The following is a 24,491-nucleotide window of genomic DNA, read 5'->3' as shown; positions in this document are numbered from 1 at the left end:
CGATGTTAAAACAACACAGTCTGTTGACTACTCTAGAATATCGATCGATGCATGCAGATCCGCTGTGCGGCCCTAACGATCAGATAATCTGAGAGTCTCCCACAGAGGAGTTACCTGCTTTCCAGTGGTACATTACTGCCAAGGACCCAGCTGTCCTGCAGCTGGACGGACTCGGGTGTGGTTTGCAGCTCGGCGGGCAAAGCAGCCGGCGGGGCCGGACTCTGGTTCCTTCTATTGGTCAGGGAGTTTCTGTTGAGAGAAGTGATGGACGGATGGTGCTGTGCGGGGTGCTGCTTATGGGGTGGTGGCAGAGGCGGAAGGGTGGGCTGGCCTTGGTTGTTTGCAGGTTGCTCTGAAAAAAAGAAAAGGAAACTCATTCTATATATGAGTACATGTACGTGTGTGTGTGTGTGTGTGTGTACATACACATCTACACACACCACCAATGTCTTGGGGATCCACTACAGATGAATTAGAATTAAAATCTGCATTTAAACCCATATCCTAATCAATTTGCATATTATTCTATTAAGCGGGTGCTCAGTGACATTCTCGAAGAGCGAGTTTACCCTTGATACACGGAGTACTAATTAATATACAACAGATGGTAAAATTGGTTTTGGTTTTAATTTGTTTCAGGTTTTTTTCATCTGGTTTTATTAACACCTACAGAAAACAGCGTCTGACAGCTCCCCTAATGTGCCTTCAGACTTCAGCTTTTTTTAACAAACCGACCCTGAAATTAAATGGGTAATTTCGGTGGAACACAAAGGTTTTCGAAATGCATATAATCCCTATAATTATTTAATGGAGGTTTTCTTTAAGCTTTATTTAACTGCAATAAATTATTACAAGCTAGCTGCTAAACAGCAGTAGACTACTCTAGTTTAGTGCATTTCAAATAAGGCAGACCTGCCTTATGATCCGCTAAAAGACGCTAAGTATTCTTTAGCAGAAGGTCACTCTGTGAAGCAGATGTTGTTTCATGGATATTTAACAGACTGAATCACATCTGATTACAACGTCAGAAGACTCATATACTTAATGACCGTTACATCCATTAGAACACACACAGAACAGATTTGCCAATTTCACAGTACGCCGTAGAACTACATCTTGGAGTAAGTCATAGGTGACCAGAGCGACTCATGCCATTATGTCACCGGTACAGATATTTTGCTCTCAACCACAATCATAAGGGATCCAGCAACTTCAGAATATAAACACAACGGTAGGTTGTGACCAAAGAAACATTCCCTAAAACTAGTAAGTCGTAAGGTAAAATTGACAAACCAATGTAACACGAGACTGACTTTTCAATCTCATTACCTGCCTTTGGACATGCTAGAATTCACAAATACTACATTTTAACAAACAGACAGAGGACTCCTTAATTTAATGCTAAACTTATTATGGCTCCATACATATAAGATGTCAATTTTTGACTAAATGCAGTTCAAAGTGCAATATAATTTTAAAGTGATGTATTAAATCATGCTATTAATATAAATGCACATATTAAAAAAGAATAGGAAACACAGGGACTATCTTTCATCGGCAGGGTGAACTCCAGCAGAAATTGTTATGCCAAATAGAGTCTAACACTGTAATTCTGAATGCATAAAATGAATTCTTGATATGTAATAGCTTGAATATACCTTATACCCTCTTTACAGGGTACAAGAATTAAAATAACTCCTCCCATCGCATATAATATCTGTAAATACTACATATTTCTAATGGCCTCTAACGATCCATATAATACCACTTAACAACTAATAATTTCTTACTCTTGAAATGAAGGAGAGAGAAAACCCCTGAATATATGGAATAAGGTTCTTTCTTGCACATTCTCTGTTCCCAAGGATCCCCATCCTAGAAATTACAGAAATCTTGCTTGGTCCATTGTTTTGATGCTCATGAAAAATTAAGATTATCTATATCTCAGTTAAACTGAAAGTACTCCTGGAGGAGGGGCACCTGGGTGGCTCAGTCAGTTGAGCAACTGACTCTTGATTTCAGCTCAGGTCACGATCCCAGAGTCATGGGATTGAGCCCCGTGTCAGGTTCCATGCTAAGCGCTGAGCAAAGAGCCTACTTAAGATTCTCTCTCTGTCTTTCTCTCCTTCTGCTCCTCTTCCCTGCTCTCTCTCTCTCTAAAATTAAAAGAAAAGAAATTACTCTTGGAGGAAATGAGAGGGCTAAACTAACACATATAGTTTTAATTGTGATAGGAAAAAAGAAACAGTTTAAAATTCAAAGATTTATTATTCAGGTATCATATAGTTAATTAGCTTTGTCTTCTGCAGCATTAGGGCATATGATTAGAATCTCTACAGATGTCTTTAAGGAGCATTTCAAAAGCTGCTTTTATAAATATATATATATATATATATAATACATATGTTATCATATATATATAATATATATGTATATATATTTAACAACAAAACAAGGGCCTTAACTAGGTTGGTGTCAGTACAATGGAAACAAAGAAAAGAGGAAACATTTCAAAGGGAAACATATTAAGATTATGTCTAAAAAGAAGTACAGGGATGTGTCAAATGACTCCATATTTTTTTTTTTTTCAAATTTTTTTTTTTCAACATTTATTTATTTTTTGGGACAGAGAGAGACAGAGCATGAACGGGGGAGGGGCAGAGAGAGAGGGAGACACAGAATCGGAAACAGGCTCCAGGCTCTGAGCCATCAGCCCAGAGCCCGACGCGGGGCTCGAACTCACGGACCGCGAGATCGTGACCTGGCTGAAGTCGGACGCTTAACCGACTGCGCCACCCAGGCGCCCCAAATGACTCCATATTTTTAAGCATGGCTCCATGGAAGAATGGAATTATACTACACATATGATATATAAATTATATATTGGATATTATGCTAACTAGAGGAGAGAGCAGTGTATATAGCAGTCAATTCCAAATTTAATCTCTAACTCTGTCAGGCATCATCATAGTGAGCCTCAGTTTTCTCATCTGTGATGTGGGGAAATAATATTGTCCCAACTAGGTATTTAATGATTCAGTGAAATGCACTCATTCATTCATTAATTCACTCACTTAGCCATTCATCCCACAGACATTTATCAAGCCTCTATGTTCCAAAGATATGCTAAGTCAATAACAGGTAAAGCATCATGGATATTAAAACTGTTGTTGAGGGGCGCCTGGGTGGCGCAGTCGGTTAAGCGTCCGACTTCAGCCAGGTCACGATCTCGCAGTCCGGGAGTTCGAGCCCCGCGTCGGGCTCTGGGCTGATGGCTCAGAGCCTGGAGCCTGTTTCCGAGTCTGTGTCTCCCTCTCTCTCTGCCCCTCCCCTGTTCATGCTCTGTCTCTCTCTGTCCCAAAAATAAATAAACGTTGAAAAAAAAAATTAAAAAAAAAAAACTGTTGTTGAAAATTACATGATTTTAAGATATGTTATCATTATCATGTATTTAAATATGTTGAATTTAAGATTCTTAAATGGTGAGACAAAACTTCCATTTAAGGCTTCAAAAATAATGAGTAGTAAAAAAAAAAAAACAAAAAAAAAACGAAACAAAAATAATGAGTAGTACTCTGGCTTTCTCTACGTTCACGCATTCACTTGGCAAGTATTTATCGGGAATTTACAATGAACAAGACATCACGCAAAGCTCCATGGCCCTTTCAATGGTCTACCCAGGTTATTTCAGCCAAGTGTGTTCTGCCTGCTGGGACCTCTTTTGATCTGACTACATAATCATGAGGCCCGCCTATAAAACAAATCCAGGTCATGAAAGCTGGACTCAATCTAAAAATCTGGTGCAAGAGAATAAATGCAGAGCCTGAGTGAGATGGGATGGATGAACAGACATTTACGATTCTGCAGAAGCCCACAGAGAGGGGCCAAATCCGAGGATTCACTTGGAGGTGAATACTACCTCTAGAGATTTGGGCTTACAGGTTGCAAGAAGCAGCCGAAGTATGAATATATACCAACTTATTCAAGACAGAACAAATTTATAAAGTAAAACAGGATAAAATAAAATTTAACATAGCCAGAAAGGAAGAGAGAATAAAAGAAAATCAAGTAGGAGAGATAAGATAAAGCCAGACCTAAAGCTAGTGGACAAAACGTCTGCTGTATAGTTCTGTACATTTTTAGAGAAGGATACAAATCTGGCTCTCAATTATTTATCTAGTTGCTCACACAAAAAGGGAAACGTGATCACTTACATGATTTGGAGTGTTTTTAAGACCACAGAGTTTGTTTAAGGAAAGCACAACTATTACTAAAAACAGAGAAAATATTCTTTTTAAGCACTCACAGGAAGAAAAACTGAATATCCATAGAAGATTTTATGACCTGGGTTCAAAATCGACACAAGTGAAATAACAGGGTCTAGATTTGGAGACGAGCACTTAGAATCTAACACAAGTGGTCAGATGCACTAGACGAACCACAACATCAACTGCAGCGTTTGCTTTAAGCTGATCCATTGATACAGGCTTTGCACTCATTTGAGACAGTTTTGGACAGAACGACTCTGGAGTTCTAGAAGGGACAATAGGACCTCCCAGAGGGAGGTCCTGACACATAGGTCTCAACATGTCATTTTCCTTCTTGGAAACTCCAAATGGCCTCCTAGTATCTGTAAAACATAAAACTAACTCTAAAGGTGTACGTCCTAGGGTTGTCTGGGTGGCTCAGTCGGTTAAGCGTCCAACTTTGGGTCAAGTCATGATCTCGCAGTCCGTGAGTTCGAGCCCCACATCGGGCTCTGTGCTGACAGCTCAGAGCCTGGAGCCTGCTTGGCATTCTGTGTCCCCCCCTCTCTATCTACCTCTCCCCCGCTCATACTCTGCCCTGCTCTGTCTCTCAGAAATAAATAAATGTGAAAAAAAATAAAAAAAATAAAGGTGTATGTCCTATTTCTTCAGTTAGTCCTCAAAATATTTTTGCAAATGTTTCCCCCATGAACCCTCTTCATGTATCTTCTCTGAGTCTTACATTATCTGTGCCTTTTCACAGCTTGTTTCCAAATCCCCTCTCTATTTTAATTAATTTTATAGGTCTCGTGTCTCCTGTTAGACTCTCTATGGGCAGGATTCACATTGAATTCACCTTGGAACCCGCATGGGGCCCAAGGACCACAGGGGGATGGACGTGTGGCCAACAAATATTTATTCCCTCAAGTACATACCTGTTGAATGAATAATCATTCATTCAACTTGTGAAGAATTCAATGAAGAGAATGTCTAAGTGGTAAAAAGCTGAGCCTGCCCATAGTGTCTTTAACTGCAAGGTAATTTGCAACCTGTCCTATTTCCTTAACTCAATTCTGACATCCTGAAAGGCAGGGACTCTAACTTAAATTTCTTTGGACTTTTCAATATCTTCACTCAGTCTTGTACTTCAAAGGCTCCTAGAAATGTGCAGACTGGCGACAATTACGCAATCAGACCACTTTGGGGGCTCATCTCCTAAGGGCAGGGAGCCATGTTATCCACTCCAGACATCAGGTTTTAGGAATATTTCTTTGGAACCATAGCAGAGGCTGCAATATTCAAAATCTACCTTGTAAGGTGTGAAAATAATGGCAAGATTACATAAAAATACACACAAATATAGAAAAAATAACATGTAAGATCTGAAACAATCTATAAAATGTATGTTTTTTCAGCTAACCATAGTTATGTCTTCCTTGTACCTTAAAGCTTTTGATTAGAAATGTTCCAAATTACATATTTTAGGAAAGGCATAGGTTATTTTTTCAAAATATTCTTCCCGGTTTAAAAAAATAAAATCTTTTGCATTATGCTTACTGAAATTATGTATTATACCCAAAGAGTGCCTTTACTCATTTTAGTCCTTCTTTCTGCCTGACGTTTTTCAAGTTCCTATTGCTCGTGTGACTTCAGGATAGCCCAGAAGCTGCCTGTTTTTATTTGATAAACACAACTGATAGCAGATAATTTATTAGTAACAAATATTAGATAGATCCAACTTTGGTCATTTTGCTCAGCCCTTTGTCACCAAAGAATTTAGCCCAAGAGTGTCATTTCAGGCCGCCCCATTAAACCCATTAACATGGGGTAACGACTTGGATCATGGCATACACTGAATAAGGTATGTTGACAACCCACGAACGTGTTAGGAGCCACGGAAGAGATCTGATTACGGGACAGATTCCAGTATAAGCAACTTACAAAACCCCATTTACAAGCAAATGTATGATATATTATTTGTGCTCTGCAGAGGGAAGAGAGTAAAGTTTTAATAACTTTTCCTAAATAGCAACTATGCTATCGATTGGTGAGGTGAAAGGTACCATAGAGACAAATAACGATGATACGGATTTTTCTTTTGCAGTGGGATATTTTCTTGAATAAGTTATGTATCTGTCTCTCTGAGCTTCATGTATTTTATAGTGCTTAGTTAAAGAATCTAAAAGATACAGTGCCTGACATACCGTAAGTGTTAAATAGTAACTTATTAATGCCAGAAAAGAAAGAACTCTCTTTAGGGAAGAACATTATGAGGGAAAACAGTACAGCTGACCCTTGAACAACGCAAAGGTTAGAGGCACTGAGCCCCTGTGCAGTAAAAAATCTGAGTATAACTTTTGACTCTCCAAAAAAACTTAACTACAAATAGCCCACTGTTGACCAGAAATCTTACCAATAACATAAACAGTTGATTGATAGACTGCATTCTTACAATAAAGTAAGTCAGAAAAAAGAAAATACTAAGAAAATCATAAGGAAGAGAAAATACATTTACAATCCTGTATTTATGGAAAGAAATCTGTGTAGAAACGGACCCATGTTGTCCAAGGACCAGTTGTAACTGAGAAGCCTTGTCAGTAATCAATACCACTATCACAAGGCACAAGGACATACAATCAAGTGTGTCTGAACAGGAAGAGTTTCTCCCTTCACAGGTACCAAAACAAGAATCTGAAATGTCGCAGGAATCAGAAAGCAACTAATGTCTGGCCGGAAGAGGGAATTTTAACCTCACAGTCATGAAGTCAGCCTGTCTCTTCTTCCCGTGTAGTATGACCAGAGAAGCAAGTCAAGAATTTTCAAAAGGGGGGAGAGGAAGACACCTGGTTTTTTAAAACATATCTGGTCATGTTTACTGGTTCAATTTTTTTTTTAATTAAAAGCAGCTTCCAGACTGCTGTGTGCAGTTCAGTCCCAGTTTTTCTCTGCTTTACAGCCTTGGGCTATGGTCTTTGGGGAACACTGTGGAAATGAACTCTGAAACAGGAAAGCTGGGGGATTAAAATATCTTTGTGCACATGCGTGTCTGCGTGTGTGTGTGTGTGTGTGTGTGCGCGCGCGCGCGCCTCTGCTCGCGTGGGAGGGACTGAAAGGTGTCAGGTGAGAGGCGCATGTGTGCATGTATGCGTGTGTGCGCATGCGCGCGCCCCTGTTCGCGTGGGAGGGACCGAAAGGTAAGTGTCAGGTGAGAGGCGAAGAGGAAGCTGAAGAGGTGTCCCCAAGTCACCCCGACCACTCTGTCCCACACACCTTCCTTCACAAGTCTGTCCTCTTCCTTCCCTGGACCTCAGCTGTGGGGCGGCCCAGGTCCCTAGAGGAGAAGTACCCTGCTTCACAAGGGGGACAGAATCGAAGGGTGACAGCTGTGTTGCATGAAAACAATTGGTTGCAATGTGAATAAAATCCGCTAGCAAAAGACAAATGGGGGTGGGAGGGAAGGAGAGGAGGAAGGAGGGCAGAGAGAGAGACACACACAAAGGAACAAACACATTTTTAACTTTACTGAACCCAGAGAAGTGCCGTTAGGTAAGACACATCCTGGACATTCATTCATTTGCCTATGGCTTGTGTACTCCTGGACGCTACGGGCAGCAGGCTGAATAAACAAATAAACTCAGCTTCTGGTCCCCTGACAGTTTATAATATCCACAGGCCGTGTTGAGCTACACAAACATTTGGAAGGAGCCAAACCCATTTAATGATGCTTACCAAAGATGGGGCTGAAACCCTTCTTTCTAGATCGTAAAATCTACGATCACTTCACTTCACTCCCTGGTTAACATCCCTAACTTTCTCCTACCGGTTACAAATGAAACCTGAGTTTTCTTCGAAACTGAACTCTTTGTTGTTGTTTGTTTTAATGTTTATTTATTTTTGAGGGGGGGGGGAAGAGAGAGAGAGAAGGTACAAGCAGGGGAGGGGCAGAGAGAGAGGGGGATGCAGAATCCGAAGCGGGTTCCAGGCTCTGAGCTGTCAGCACAGAGCCTGACGCGGGGCTTGGACTCACAGACCGCGAGATCACGACCTGAGCCGAAGTCGGACGCTTAACCGACTGAACCACCCAGGTGCCCCTTTCCCGTGATTTTCTGATGGTAAATGTAGGTAACAACACCTCCTTCATCTGGCTACATTTCAGGAGCTACTAGGAAGGGCGCATGATATAAATTCAAAACATCTTATGACACTGAAATTGGTAAATTATACAATGAAAATGTCTCTTTTGCCCAGAAAAATCTCATATACATTACAGACATTGAGTTGCCTTTATTTTCCTCTGAGGAAAAAAAAATGGAAGCACCAAGACTTTTCCTTATAAATGGGGAAAATCTGAGTTGAGGAAATAAGTCTTTTTTTGTCAGACCACACCTCAGTAGAGCTCATAGTAGAGCAAAAATATTTAGACATTCAGGGTGACTTCCAATTTCTCTCCTTTCCCTCCAACAATGCTGTATTAATAAGATACCCACCTAAACTACTATAGTGGAAACTGGAAATGAAAGGCCTCATCTCACTCAGAAAATTACTTCACATAAACTTACTCTTCCGGCTCAAGTCTTTGAAAGTGCACTGCTCACTGATGGACCCCTGCAAGCCTTTGGTTTAAAATATGGCACCACGTAAACATTTTCACCACAAGTCATCTGTCACTTAAACATTTCATACAGCTGCATGCAAATCAAACAAGAATTTAAAATGTGTTTTAGAAACCATACACATAAATAATATTGTGCTTACCACCTTCATCACCAGATGACTGATCACCAGATAATTTATAGAAAGACATTTGAGTATGAAAAACTTAGAGATAAATGAGAAGACACAAAAGAAAGACTTGTACTGACTACAGGGTATAATTTCAGTGAGCACAGGTGAACTGATTTACTACTGTACTTAGTGAGAATTTGGTTTAGTTTCCTTGGGGTCAAACCTTGAAATGAGGATTAAAAGAAAGACTTAAAGACTTTATTTATCTATTTATTTTTTTAAAGTTTATTTATTTTGAGGGAGAGAGATTCCCAAGTAGGATCCGTGCTCAGCCCAGAGCCTGATGCAGGGCTCAGTCTCACATATAGTGAGATCGCGACCTGAGCCGAAATCAGGAGTCAGATGCTTAACCAACTGAGCCACCCAGGTGCCCCAAAACTTAAAGACTTTAAATCTTTGCATTCGTTTTTCTATGAGAGCTCACTGTACTTTCTACTTCAAACCGTGTGACCACCCAGATCACCTGCCAACTCCCTTGCCATAAAATGCTAGAAGTGCTGGGTAAAATATATTAAATACCTTTTGGATTGATGCACTTAGCATACTTCCTGAGTGTCTAACAGTTACACAGACTCTGTTCCAGGCAGGGAGGACGTAACAGGAAACAGAAGAGCCAAGAGTCAGTCTACCAGTGGAACTTTTACTTTAGGTTAATATAACTGAATTGGAAGAAAGAAGTGGCCAGGAACCAAGGGGAGAGAAAAATTGCTGACAGCATGTGAGATGACCTGGTAGCTTCTATGCGGAGAACTGCCTGTCTCTGTAACCTTTCTAATGTCCAAAGAAGAAACAAAACATGATACACCAGTTGTTACTGAGACCCCTACATATATGAGGCTTGACCCTTGAAATACTATACCCTCAGTCCAAGAGTCGACTTAAAACATCTCACTGCAAATGGAACAGTAAGGAAACTTGCTGTGTTGTCTTGAGTCCTACATGGAAAAGAAACCAACTCCTGAAATTTTTAACCACTAGCCTGGGCTTCTTTGGGGTTGGCACAGGAGATTCAGACTTATACTCTCAATGTAGTTTGGGAACTTCCAGCCAAAAAATTAATATTAAAATTGATCCTGGATCTGCAATGCTCCTCCCTGGGGTACCTTGCAGAAACAAATGCAAAACTTCTTTAAAGAACACGCTCTCAACCCAAGTCACAAAGGATTTCCACAAACAAAATACAGCTTTCAGTAAATTAACAGACCAAAGTCACAAAGTTTAAATGGGAACAATCTACCTTGAGCCAAATTCTACAGACAAAACAGCAGAACTGCTCTCCCCCAAAACTTCAGATAATATAATCATTTACTAAAACTTCAGTATGTTTAGGACATTAAAGACTTGAAAGAAATTAAAACCATAAGAATAAGACAGTATAAAAATGCAGTTAAAAAAGTAGGATGTGTATAAATAAGAAAAATGCAGCCACTGAAATCAGAAACTTATTCTATGGTTTCAACAGTATATTAGATACCACTGTAGAGAGTACCAGTGAATTGGAAAAGAGATTTGGGGAAATCACTCCGATGGCACCAGAGAAATCAAGAGTGCTTAAACATGAAAGAGTAGTTCTAAGACAAAAAAAGATAGGATAACAGAGCTCAGTATACATCCAGAGTTGCAGAGCCAACAACTGAGCTTTCTTTAGAGTTGCTTAAACAGCTTTCTCCAAAGTTCCTAATATCATGCTTATGGCATATAGAACATGAACGTACTGATCTCTTTTTCATTTCGTATGAATTATCTCTGCTATTCTCTTTTTTGTTATTGGATAAAAGCTTTTGACGGGGGTGATATTTTATTTCAAAGGTGACTTCTCCTAAATTGTAGTAACTTCTCTTTGAAGAGAACTCAGACTTCAATGGTTGCTGCTCAAGAGTATGCAGCTAATCTAAAATGTCAAACACCGTAACTTATTTCAGTGGATGGAAACAAATGTAAATGGCTACCTTCTGCTTCTGAAATAACTGGTTGTTTAGTATACTTAACCCTAGTAATGCCGCAGATTTATCCTCCATGAAATTCTTAGTTTTGCACAATCATTTCTTATAGAAACATACATAAAACATACCTATTACACATGCATAGAAAACTGGATAAAAATACCTTTAAAATGCCTCAGTATATGTTTCAGGATATTCTTCCACCCATTTTAAAGTACTTTACCTGAGAGAGTAAGCAAAAAGGGAAGAAGTTGCCCTAGTCTTGACAATAAAGAATTGTTGACATATGATCAATCAAAACTTCTCTTCTCTCTCATTACCTAATGATCATTTGATTTTAGTGCAATTAAATTTTATTGACTTTCTTTTTTTTTTTTTTTAATTTTTTTTTCAACATTTATTTATTTTTGGGACAGAGAGAGACAGAGCATGAACGGGGGAGGGGCAGAGAGAGAGGGAGACACAGAATCGGAAACAGGCTCCAGGCTCTGAGCCATCAGCCCAGAGCCCGACGCGGGGCTCGAACTCACAGACCGCGAGATCGTGACCTGGCTGAAGTCGGACGCTTAACCGACTGCGCCACCCAGGCGCCCCAAAATTTTATTGACTTTCAATGGAGTACATGACATGATATAATAAAGCACATATTTGTAATACAGATAAGGATAGGCTAGGAGGCAACTAAATGCTATTATACATAACAAATGGCTTTAAAGAATAAGAAAAGCAAATGGAATATTCGAAATGACCTGAATTTGCTATGCTTTTCAGTTATCACAGAGAAGATGTCTTTATAGAAGAAGATGTCTTGTATAAAAGGAAACAGAAAGTATAGGGTTTAGTTCTGGCTTTAACTAAACCACATATAAATCATTTAACTTCTGGGGCTCAGTTTTTCTTCTCTGTAAATAAATGCCGTGGGGAGCAAGGTGGGCTCAGACAATGAATTCTGAAGTTTTTTAGCTTTATAATTCTTTTGGGTACAACATAATATTTTCTTGAAACATTAAATTATGTTATAAATATTCAAAATTTAAGGTAATTAAAAGCCCCATATTATCTTAAATTATACATATAAAGCATTTAAGGAACATACAATAAAAATTACTTTATTTCAACTGTAAGTATTATGAAAACTCCACCACATTAATTCATGGCACAAATACCGTACCAAATTATCTTGTTATAGATGTTAAAAATAATATTTTTATTCTAAAATAAACCATGCTGTACTACATATGTTGTAAACTAGCAACATCTTAAGGAACATATAGTCAAAATCATTTTGTATCAAACTTAAATTTACTTCAGATTTTACTATTAAAATTTTTTGGGTAAACAATTAATAAAAAAAGGCCAGCATGAAACTTTCAAGCCTAAAAGAAAACTAACGAATCTCTTAAAAGTTATGGGTTACAATACATTTTAAAAATTAAGAACTGGGGCGTATGGGTGGCTCCGTCAGTTACGCGTCCGACTTCGGCTCAGGTCACGATCTCGTGGTTCGTGATTTCAAGCCCCGAGTCTGGCTCTGTGCTGACAGCTCAGAGCCTGGAGCCTGCTTTGGATTCTATGTCTCCCTCTCTCTCTGCCCCTGTGCTGCTTGCACTCTGTCTCTGTCTCTCAAAACGTGAATCAGCATTAAAAAAATTTTTTTAATTAAAAATCACTTTTAGGGAAAAGAGATTTTTACTTTATCCAAACCTTTTTCTGATTTTTATTTTTTAAATATTTCAGCAAACACAGGAAAACTCAGTGATGAGAAAACACACAGAAAGTATCCAACAACACTGTTGATCTCACTTCCCCCCAAATACTAACTTTGCCATTGACATTTTCCCTAGCATATTATTTGATTTCATATTTGTTATCTGCAATTTATTGAGTCCAGATTGTCTATAAAGGTCTTAATTTTGAAACAGAATAAAATCTTCGACGTTTCCTTCCAGTCACGTGATGGCCTCTAGGTAGGGAAGCGTGTTACCACAGACACTAAATATTATGTAGATGCAAAAAACCTAACAGAACCCGCTGTATCCTTCCCATTCTTGGCATGATCAATGAGAGCGATTTCTTAAGTGGAAACCATGCAATGATGCTCTTTGATTAAAAGGGAAACAGTCACAGTTTAAGCTGACACTTGCTTCCTTGCTGAATTGCCCTCCTAGGTCAATAATTTTGGGATAACATTTGGTGTGTACGTAACAGTAAAAGCCCCTTCCCAGTATGTATTTTTTCTGCTGCTTTAATGACTTTGCAGTGAAAAGAACTGCAAAGTACTATAGAAATATGAGTTACTGTTGTTTAGGAGATTAGTGATCTGGATTTTCTGAGGCTTTGTTGTGATTTTTAAAGTAGTAGTAAGCACGATTTGTTGAAGCTGGAATGCTGGGGCTTTTCTACGGGATGCTAATTGCCACTAGAAACCTTCCTCTCAAAATAGAGGTTCGGAAGAAAGCAGGTGACGAAGATATCCTTTCGCAGATCATCTGATCTTTTCTTTCACGAGCCCACGAGCATTTTCATGGCAAGGTATTAACATTTTCCATCGAAGAGATAAGTGGATTTACAATGCCGAAGAGTAACGATCTGGTCGAGTAGGCTGCTCAGGCTGCCATGATAAAACAGAATGGGGGACTTAAACAGTAGAAATTAATGTTCCCACAGTTCTGGACGCTTGGAGTCCTAGATCAAGGTGCAGCAGAATCAGTTTCTGGTGAGGGTTTCTTCCTGGCTTGCGGATGGCTGCCTTGCTCGTGTCCTCACTTAGCTCCTGGAGAGAGCAAGCTAGCTCTCTGGCATCTCGTCTTACAACAGCAATCCTGTGGAACCAAGGCCTCACCCTTACGATCCCAACTAACCTTAATTACTACTTTAGAGTTCCCATCGCCAGATAAAGTCACATGGGGGGGTGGGGCTTCAACATATGAACTTGGGGAGAAACACACATTCAGTCTGTAACACGTGGGTGCAAGCTCCCTCTCTAAAATTTAGTAACTGTGTAACCTGAGCAAATCAATTTCATATTCTAAACTCTCCAATGCCTCATCTGTACAACGGGGTTAATAATCCCTCCTATACAGGGAATTAAAAGAGATAATGTATATTTTAGAGTATTTTTATAAACTGTGAAGTATTAATATATATACGTGTAATTTTTTTGGCTAAAGAAAATGTTTATATGTGAATATGTCCGTAAGATAATTTAATATTTTAAAAAAATTTTTAAAAAGATTTTATTTTATTTTTGAGAGAGTGAAAGCAGGGGAGGGGCAGGGGAAGCAGAGGACCTGAAGAGGCCTCTGTGCTGGAGTCCAACGCGGGGCTCAAACTCACAAACTGTGAGATAGTGACCTGGGCTGAAGTCGAATGCTCAACCGACTGAGCCACCCAGGTGCCCCAATAACTTCTTAATTTCTTTCTACAAGGTTTTTATTTATTTTTAAGTGTTTTTATTTATTTTGAGAGCAAGAAAGCATGAGCAGGAGAGGGGCAGAGAGAAAAAGAGAGAGAGAATCCTGAGCAGGCTCCATGATGTAAGTGCAGAGCCCAATGCGGGCTTGATGTCCTAAACCGTGAGATCATGATCTAAGCTTAGATCAAGAGTCAGACCGACTGAGCCACCCAGGTGCACAAGAAAGTCTTTAAAAACATTCCATTTTCATTTATAAGGGCAAATGTATACCTAAAAATAGTTTTAAAAGGATCTCAATATCATTTAGAGTGTTTACACAGGATAATGCATCACTAGCATAAAAGGTGGAAAGAATGTACATTATTACAGAGATAATTCCACACGTGTGGCTAAGGTGTGCTTCAATCTCACATAATGAACTCATACTTGGAGGCACTAATTTGCACTCTTTGTATTTAAAGCAACGTACTAGAAACCATGCTCTCACTGAAACATGGGAAAACGTAAAAGTGAATGAAACAACTTGGCTTTCTATGGCATTGACTTTGAAGATCTGATTGAGACAGATGTCTTTAGCTGATCGTTCTTCAATGTCACGTTGTCATACTTCCCATCAGCAAGATGTTTTAAAGGCGTTCGATTAATATTGCATGCCAGAACTGAAATTACATCCTTTGTCGTTCGGTTCCTAATGGCGCAAGTGATATCTATCAAGTAGTGTTTTATGAAGCGTGCGTGATTTTTATTGCAGGCTGTTTTCACAAATCTTCTTCAGGTTTCGGAAAGACTGCTTAGGGTTTACAATAAATAGGCCCTTCTGCTGAAAATCAGGATGATTCTTTTAAAACTGAGGTGAAGTCTGGATTATTAGAATTTACTTATCAATAGAAAAATCCTCTGCCGGAATCTGTTGTATTCCCACGTGCGTGGTCTTGAATATATCTGCTTTGCCTGAATATTTTACTAAATCGCTTGTTATACACAAAATACGTGCCAAGCACACATCACTCACAAAACCTTCATCAGTGTGCATGTGCATTATCCTCGAGTAAGGAAAGCGTGTGGGGTGTGGATGCAGTTCACACTATTTTACACTCACTGGGTTTGTGCTACAGAAGTATGTATTGTATTTTCTAAATATAATCACTAATTTATTTTTTTAACTTCATTTATTTTGAGAGAGAGAATGTATGCATGTGACTGGGGGAGGGGCAGAGAGAGAGGGAGAGAAGGAATCTCAAGCAGGCTCCAGGCTGTCCGCACAGAGCCCGACAGGGGGCTCGATCCCACGAACTGTGAGATCACGACCTGAGTTGAAATCAAGAGTTGGACGCTCCAAGACTGAGGCCCCCAGACGCCCCAATTACCAATTTATTTTTAAGAGAAATTAGTGTCCTGACATTAATTTCAAAATTTCTGAAACTCGATATCAAACATGTCATTTTCATTTATTAAAGACCCAAAATCATAATATAATCTTCCATATATATAAGTTAGGACATTACAAGTGAAAAAAAGAAATTTTTGTATTTGATATATATGTATATATATGTGCGTATATATGTATGTATATGCATGTATATGTATGTGCATACATATATACACATATACGTATGTATACACATATGTGTATGTGTATATGTGTGTATATATGTGTATGTGTATATGTGTGTATATGTGTGTATATGTGTATATGTATATATATGTATGTGTATGTATATATGTATATACACATATGTATATGTATATATGTATGTATACACGTGTATGTGTACATATGTGTATGTATATATATGTGTATATACATGTATACACATACACACACGATACCAAATATATATTGCTCTGAACATAAACCAACATATGTAAACTCCTGACTCTATCTTTAATATATTCTATTCTTTCATCCTCGGTTACCCTTATTTATAAAATTAGGGGGGATAGATTATGATTTCTAATATCTTTTCCCAGTTAAAAAAAATTCCACAATTCTCTAGCGTTTTTTACGTGTGTGTGTGTGTGTGTGTGTGTGTGTGTGTGTGTGCGTGTGTACGTGCACATACACACAGTTTAAAGCTTTGGATGCTAACTTCTAAGTATCCCATGCTATCACACGTTATTTTGGATTTTATAAAATATAAATGTACTCAAGAGCTTGGGCATCTGCGTGCCTGGTCTCTTTCTCTTCCTCTGCTGTGTAGCTATGGTGGCTGTGAAGACCCTGAGCCCCAAGGCCGAGGTGCCCAAGCCCAGGTGGCCCAAGGGCTGCAGGATGCTCTGAGGACCAACTCGGGGCCTAAGGGCACCATGAAAATTCGTACTTCTGGAGACATCAAGCTTACTAAGTACGGCAACGTGCTGCTTCGTAAAATGCGAATTCAACACCCAACAGCCTCCTTAAGAGCCAAAGTAGCCCAAGATGACATGACTGGTGAGCGAGCCATCCCCAGCGTCCTCATCGTTGGAGCCCTGGCCAAACAGGTGGATCTCTACATTTCTGAAGTTCTTTGTACCAGAATAACAACAGTCAGATTTGAATCTGCAAAGGAAAAGGTACTTCCGTTCTGGAACAAGTCAAAGCGAGCAAAGAGATGGACAGGGTAACACAGGGTGTTGGCCAGAATATCTCCACATACTAAAGCTCACACTGAATGTGCTACCGTCCTAAGAGAGGCTGTGGCGGACTCCATCTGGGCCGTTACAAAACAAGATGAACCTACTGACTTCTTCATGGTTGAGGTTAAGGAGATGAAGCGTAAATCTGAAACCAATACAAGCTTAATCAGAGGTCTTGTTTTGGACCAAAGGGCCTGGCATCCTGATGTGAAAAAAAAGACGGTTCATAATCCTCATATGTGCAATGTGTCATAAGAATGTCAAAAAAAAATAAGCGAATTCTTGTCTTTCACAAGAATGCAGAGGAGAGACAGAAAGTAGTAAAAGCGGAAAGAAAATTCTTTTAAGATATAATTTAAAAAATGATAGAGCTGAAAAAGAAAGTCTGTGTGGACTCAGAGAAAAGATCTGTTGTTATTTAATCGAGGGAATGGACTGTTTTCCTTAGATGCTCTTGCAAAAGAAGGCATAGCAGCTCTGTGCAGAGCTAAAGGGAGAACTGTGGAAAGGCTGATTCTTGCCTGTGGGAGGGTAGCTTTACATTCTTTGGATGACCCAAATCCTGATTGTTTGGGACATGCTGGTCTTGTCTACGAGGATACATTGGGAGAAGAGAAGTTCACCTTCATCGAGAAATGTTAACAATATTGGCCAAAGGACCAAATAAGCACACGCTTACTTAAGTCAAGGACGCAGTAAGAGATGACTTGAGGGCTGTTGAAAATTCTATGGCTGATGGCTGTGTCATCCGGGGGCTGGTAAAGGGGTGGTGGCAATGGCAGAAGCCCTGATCATAAGCCTGTTATAAAGGGGAAGCCCAACCTGGTATTCAAGCATTTGGTAACGTGCTGCTCATGATTGCCATGGTTCTTGCCCAGAGCTCTGGTTTTGACGTTCCAGTGAATTAAAATTCAAGCTAGAGCAGAGCGTTCAGAATCTGGTGAACTTGTAGGTGTGGACTTGAACACAGGTGGGCCAGTGGTGGCAACAGACGTTGGCCCAGGGGATAACTATTGTGTGAAGAAACATCTTCTTCACTCCTGCACTGTGACAGCCACCAACGTTCTCCAGGTTGATGAGACCACAGGAACTGCAATATCTTCTCCAGGAGGTTGAACTGAAGCTTTTCCCCTGTATCATCTGAACCATGAAGATGCAATGATCTTAAGAACGGAGCTACAGGATTTTTGTCCCAACTTCAAATGATTTGCAAAGGAATTTCCCCTATGAAGGGGAGAATGCTGGCATCCACCCAAATTCTTAAGTTCTGGAATTATAATTATAGCATTTTTTAAACTGCACTGCAGTATACACACATAAAACAGGCCATTTTTACCAATGATCATGATGTTTGCTGTAGCTTCTCTGATCCAAAAAGTGCATGTTAGAAAAGCACGTGTGATCTACCTTGTTATTCAATATTCCTTCAAAAACAAAGCAAAAACATCTACTCAAGATAAAACAATTGATCAAAGACATTATAAAGGCAAATAGCAAAGGGTTTATTCTGGGATGTATCTCCCTTGGGCTGTATCTCCATAGCTGATGTGAGATAAAGCTGGCTCTATCTCTCCCGAGTTAGCTGCGGTCTTTAGGGATCTCACAGACACGTGGCTTTTGCCAACTATATGTCTGTTACAAAGGAGAATAAAAATATTAACATTAAGATCGACAGTCTTATCCAGTGTTGCCCTGCACATTCATCTTGTTTGGATAATTGCACATTTAAAATTAGAGTCTACTTATCTGGTTCTAGACATTAGGGAATAATGCGCATGGAAAAGGGTTTTCAGATTCTAATTCCCCATGGCAGATCACTGCAATTCTCATTAATTCTATACGGAAGAACTTGCCTCTCCTTCAATGTTTACTTGATTTTTTTCTGCTGTATGTGGTTCACTGAAGGAATGGCAATAGTTCACTTTAAAAACATTCTCTCCATTAGCAAGAATCGATATTCTAAAGCATTCCAACACGTCCATATCCAGTCTATAACAAGTCCTTTAACCCCTAATGCTCAAAAAAACCTGTGTGCTTAAAAGATAATGCTTACTGCAAGAAAGAAGAAAAAGAGAAAAAGAAAAAAAGAAAGAAAAAGGAACTACGTATTTTTCTATTTTATTTATTTATTTGTTTATTTATCTATAGCTAGCCATGAGTAAATTACTTTACCCAGTAATTCTAGAAAGGAGTCACTACACATCTAAAAGGGAGTTTCTAAAAATCTAGAATCTATAAAATGTAACTTTATACATCCTAAATGCAAAAGTGGGAGGCACCATGGGAGGGAGAAATCTATGGAGGAAATTTACACTCATTAAAGTTTATTAAATTCATTAGGCTATGTACTCAACATACATTATTTTATTTAATTCCACAGCCATTTATAATCTGTCACTACTTATTCCTATTTCATAAGCAAGGAAAGAAAGTTCTGAGAAATTAACAAGTCTGGCAATGGTCACAGAATAGGACTCCAAAGCTTTTCATACTAATTTATACAGGAATAATTATTTTTGTCAGTTTTGATTTAGACATTTGTCAAGAAGAAAATGGAGATGAAAGGTCAGCTTTAAGATTGTACTGCAGACTCTGGAAACATTGGCCTTAAACAACACATTATAGCAGATGTACTTAACAGATATACACAGAACATTCCATCCAAAAACTGCAGAATGCACACTGTTCTCAGTGCATATGGGACATCTCCAAGATAGATCACAGGCTAGGTTATAAACCAAGTCTTAATAAGTTCAAGAAGACTGAAACCCTATCAAGTTTCTTCCTTAACCGTAATGGTACAAAACCAGAAATCAGTTACAAGAAGAAAACTGGGAAACCCTGAAAAATGTAAAAATTAAATAGTATGTTGCTGAACAACCAATGGGTCAATGAAGAAATCAAATAAGAAATGAACAAATACCTAGAAACAAATGGAAACAGATATATGATACACTAAAATTTTGGGGTTCTTAAGAGGGAAGATCATAGTAATACAGGCTTACCTCAAAAATAAAAATCTCAAACAATCTAACTTTACGTATAAAAGAGCTACAAAAGAACAAACAAAGCCCAAAGTCAATAGAAAAAAGGAAATAATAAAGATCAATGAAACCAAAACCTGGTTCTTTGAAAAGATAAAATTGACAAACCATTAGATTAACCAAGAAAAAAAAAAAGAGAGAGGGTTCTAATTAACAAAGTCAGAAATTAAAGAGAAGTTACAAATAACACCATTGAATTAGAAATGATCATATGAGACTACTCTGAATAACTAGACACCAACAAACTGGACAAACTAGAAGAAATGAATGAATTCTTAAAAAACATACGGGGGTGCCTGGGTGGCTCAGCTGGTTAAGTGTCTGACTTCGGCTCAGGTCATGATCTCATGGTTTGTGAGTTCGAGCCCCGCATTGGGCTCTGGGCTGACAGTTCAGAGCCTGGAACCTGCTTCAGATTCTGTGTCTCCCACTCTCTCTGCTCCTCCCCTGCTCACACTCTGTCTCTCTCTCTCAAAAGTAAAATTAAAAAAAAGTTAAAAAAAAAACCATACAACAATCTTCTGAGCCGTGAAGAAATAAAAAATCTGATTAACATTAAAAGGCTGAAATCGGTAATCAAATACCTCCTGACAAACAAAAAGTTCAGGACCAGATGGCTTCACCAGTAAATTCTACCAAACATTCAAAGACGATTTAAAATCTATCCTTCTAAATTCTTCCAAAATACTGAAGAAGAGGGAACACTTCCAAATTCATTTTATGAGGCCAGTGTCACCCTGATATCAAAGCCAGACAAGAAAGCCACAAAAATGGAAAATTATAGGCCAATATCATTGATGAACACAGGTGGAAAATTCTCAACAAAGTATTAGCAAACTTAATTCAATAATACATTAAAAGGATGATACACCATGATCAAGTGGAATTTATTCCAGGAATGCAAGTTGGTTCAACATTATATCCATAAAGCAATCAACATGATATAGCACATTAATAAAATGAGGACTAAAAATTCATACGGTCATCTCAGTAGATGTAGAAAAAAAATGTGATGAAATTCGACATCCATTTATGATTAAAAATTCTTAACCAAGTGGGCATAAAGGGAATATGCCTCCACATTATACAGGCCACAGATGATAAATCCACAGTTGATACCATACTCAATGGTAAAAAGCTGAAAGCTCTCCCTCCAAGACCAGGAAATAGATAAGGAGGCTCACTTTTGTCATTTTTATTCAACACAGTATTGGGATTCCTAGCCATAGCAACTAGGCAAGAAAAAGAAATAAAAGGCATCCAAATTGGAAAGGCAATAGTAAAACCGTCACCTTTTACAGATGACATGATACTATATACGGAAAATCCTTAAGACCCCACCAAAAAAATATTAGAATAAACGAATTCAGTGAAGTAGCAGGATTCAAAATCAACATCCAGGAATCTGTAGCGTGTATATATATAGATATATATATATATCTATCTATATATCTATATCTATATCTATATCATCTACATCTATATATCTATATCTATATATATATAACTAATAATGTATTATCAGAAAAAGAAATAAAAAATTCCATTTATAATTGCAACAAAAAGAATAAAATACTTAGGAATGAATTTAACCAAGGAGGTGAAAGATCTGTACATTGAAAATGATAAAGACACTGATGAAAGAAACTGAAGACATAAATAAATGAAAAGATTCTATGCTCATCACTGAAAGAATATTGTTTTTTTTTTTTTAATGTTTATTTATTTTTCAGGAAGAGAGACACAGAGTGTGATCAGGGGAGGGGCAAAGAGACAGGGAGACACAGAATCGGAAGCAGGCTCCAGGTCCTGAACTGTCAGCACAGAGTCCGACACGGGGCTCAAAGTCACGGATTGTGAGATCGTGACCTGAGCCGAAGTCGGACGCTTAACCGACTGAGCCACCCAGGTGCCCCTGGAAGAATATTGTTAAAATGTCCATACTACCCAAGGTAATCTACGGATTCAGTGCAATCCCTATCAAAATTCTAATGGAATTTCTCACAGAACCAGAAGAAATAATTCTAAAATTTTTATGGAAACATAAAAGATCCTGAATAGCCAAAGCAATCTTGAGGGAGAAGAACAAAACTGGAGGTATTATGCTCCCCGATTTCAAACTATACCTTGAAGCTATGGTATTATTATAAAAACAGACAGGTAGATCAGGGGGACACAACTGAATTAAACCTACACATATATGGACAATTAATTTAGGGCAAAGGATCCAAGAACACACAATGGAGAAAGGACAGTCTCTTCAATAACGGTGTTGAAAAAAATGCACAGCCACATGCCAAAGAATGAAAGTGGACCACTATCTTATACCATACACAAAAGTTAATTCAAATGGATTAAATACTTATGAGAACTAAAACCACAGAATTCCTAAAATACTCAACATTGGTCTGAGCAATATTTTGTGGATGTGACCCCAAAGGCAAGGGAAACAAAAGCAAAAAAATAAATAAACGGGATTACATCAAAATGAAAAGCTTCTCCACAATGAAAGGAGTCACGATCAAAATGAAAAGGCAATCTACTGAATGGGAGATTCTTGCAAATCACATATCTGACAAGGGATTGATATCCAAAACACACACAAAATTCATACCAATTGACAACAACAAATCAACCTGATTCAAAGATGGACAGAGGAAATAGACATTCTCCCAAAGGAGACGTACTCAAGCGTTAGCAAGGATCGAGAGAAAAAGGAACCCTCGTACACTGTTGGTGGGAATGCAAACTGCTGCAGACACTATGGAAAACGATACAGAGGGCCCTCAAAACATTAGCAACAGAACTACCATACGACCTAGCGATTTCACTTCTGGGTATTTATCTGAAGAATACAAAAACGCTGATTTAAAAAGATATACATACCCCTATGCGTTCACTGCAGCATTATCTACAATAGCCAAGAAATAGAAACAACCTAAATATCCATCAGTGGATTATATATATTATTATTATACTAGAATATAATATATTATTATTAATTAGTAGTATTGTAATTAATAGTATTGTTCTATTATAATAAAATTATCATAGTATATATTAACATAATATATTAATTAGCAACATTTTGTGGATGTGACTCCAAAGGCAAGGGAAACAAAAGCAAAAATAAATAAACGGGATTACATCAAACTAAAAAGCTTCTCCACAATGAAAGGAATCATGATCAAAATGAAAAGGCAATCTACTGAGTGGGAGATTCTTGCAAATCATATATCTGACAAGGGATTAATATCCAAAATATACACAAAATTCATACCAACAACAATCAACCTTATAGTATTAAATTATTATTATAAATTATGTTAATTATCATAATATATCAATTATATAAATTATAATTTATAATGGTTTAATATTATAATAATACATTATAATACTTTTATTATAATAATATAACAATACTAAATTATTATTATTATATTATGTATATTATACATAATATACACAAGCAGGGGAGGGACAGAAAGAGACACACAGAGAATCGGAAGCAGGCTCCAGGCTCCAAGCTGTCAGCACAGAACCTGAAGCAGGGATCGAACTCACAATATACATAAAACATAATATATATTGTAAATAGAATACCACTCAGCCATAAAAGAGAATGAACTCTTACCATTTGCAACAACATGGATGGGACTTCAAGAGATTATGCTAAGTGAAATAAGTCAGATGGAGAAAGACAAATACAGTATGATTTCACTTGTATGTGTAATCTAAAAAATTACAAATGAACAAACAAAACAAAAACCTGTACACTGGTGGTCACAGTTGGGGAAGGGGGAAAAGGGTGACTGGAAAGGGGGAAGGTGATCCACTCTAGTGGTGGGTGATGACTAGACTTTTAGTGGTAATCAGTTTGTAGTGCATATAGACGTCAAATTAGAATACTGACCCCCTGAAACTTCTGTAATGTTATATAGCAATTTTACCCCCCCTGTAAATAGTACTGCAGAAATTTAGTTTAAACTTTTTAGAAATTCAACTTAAAAAAATTTTTTTAATGTTTATTTATTTTTGAGAGAGAGACAGAGAGAGACAGAGCACGAGTTGGGGAGGGACAGAGAGAGACACAGAATCTGAAGTAGGCTCCAGGATCTGAGCTGTTGGCCCAGAGCCCATCGTGGGTCTCAAACTCACAAACTGTGAGATCATGACCTGAGCCAAAGTCAGATGCTCAACTGACTGAGCCACAAATTCAATGAGAATTGAAGAAATGATTGCTTTATTTTGAGTCTGTGGTCAGAGTGGCATCTCATTAAGACCAGTGTGGAGACCACAACCCAGCAGTGATAGCAAAAGCATTGTCTGATTACAGGGAAACTACACAACATTTTTAAAAAATAATTTTTTTGTAACATTTTCTATTTTTAGAGGCAGAGCACAAGCAGGGGAGGGACAGAAAGAGACACACACGGAA

At 38.2% G+C, this 24,491-nt stretch overlaps 1 protein-coding gene and 1 pseudogene across 1 annotated transcript in view; one reads left to right on the top strand and one right to left on the bottom strand.

The window, feature by feature from the left end:
• LOC115511752 (teneurin-3) overlaps positions 1-501 on the bottom strand; it is a 194,696-nt gene extending 194,195 nt beyond the window's left edge. The window contains exons 1-2 of the mRNA XM_032593054.1: positions 441-501; positions 115-352 (exon numbers count right to left, since the gene is read on the bottom strand). Of these exons, the coding sequence (XP_032448945.1) occupies positions 115-352; positions 441-501 (299 nt within the window). The remainder of the gene's footprint in view (positions 1-114; positions 353-440) is intronic.
• Positions 502-13,546: 13,045 nt separating this feature from the next.
• On the top strand, positions 13,547-18,122 carry LOC115511654 (annotated as a pseudogene).
• Positions 18,123-24,491: the final 6,369 nt, after the last annotated feature.

The sequence above is a fragment of the Lynx canadensis genome, chromosome B1 (genome assembly GCF_007474595.2).
Source record: "Lynx canadensis isolate LIC74 chromosome B1, mLynCan4.pri.v2, whole genome shotgun sequence".
Lineage (NCBI taxonomy): Eukaryota > Metazoa > Chordata > Mammalia > Carnivora > Felidae > Lynx > Lynx canadensis.
This window is presented reverse-complemented; position numbering and strand designations above follow the sequence as displayed.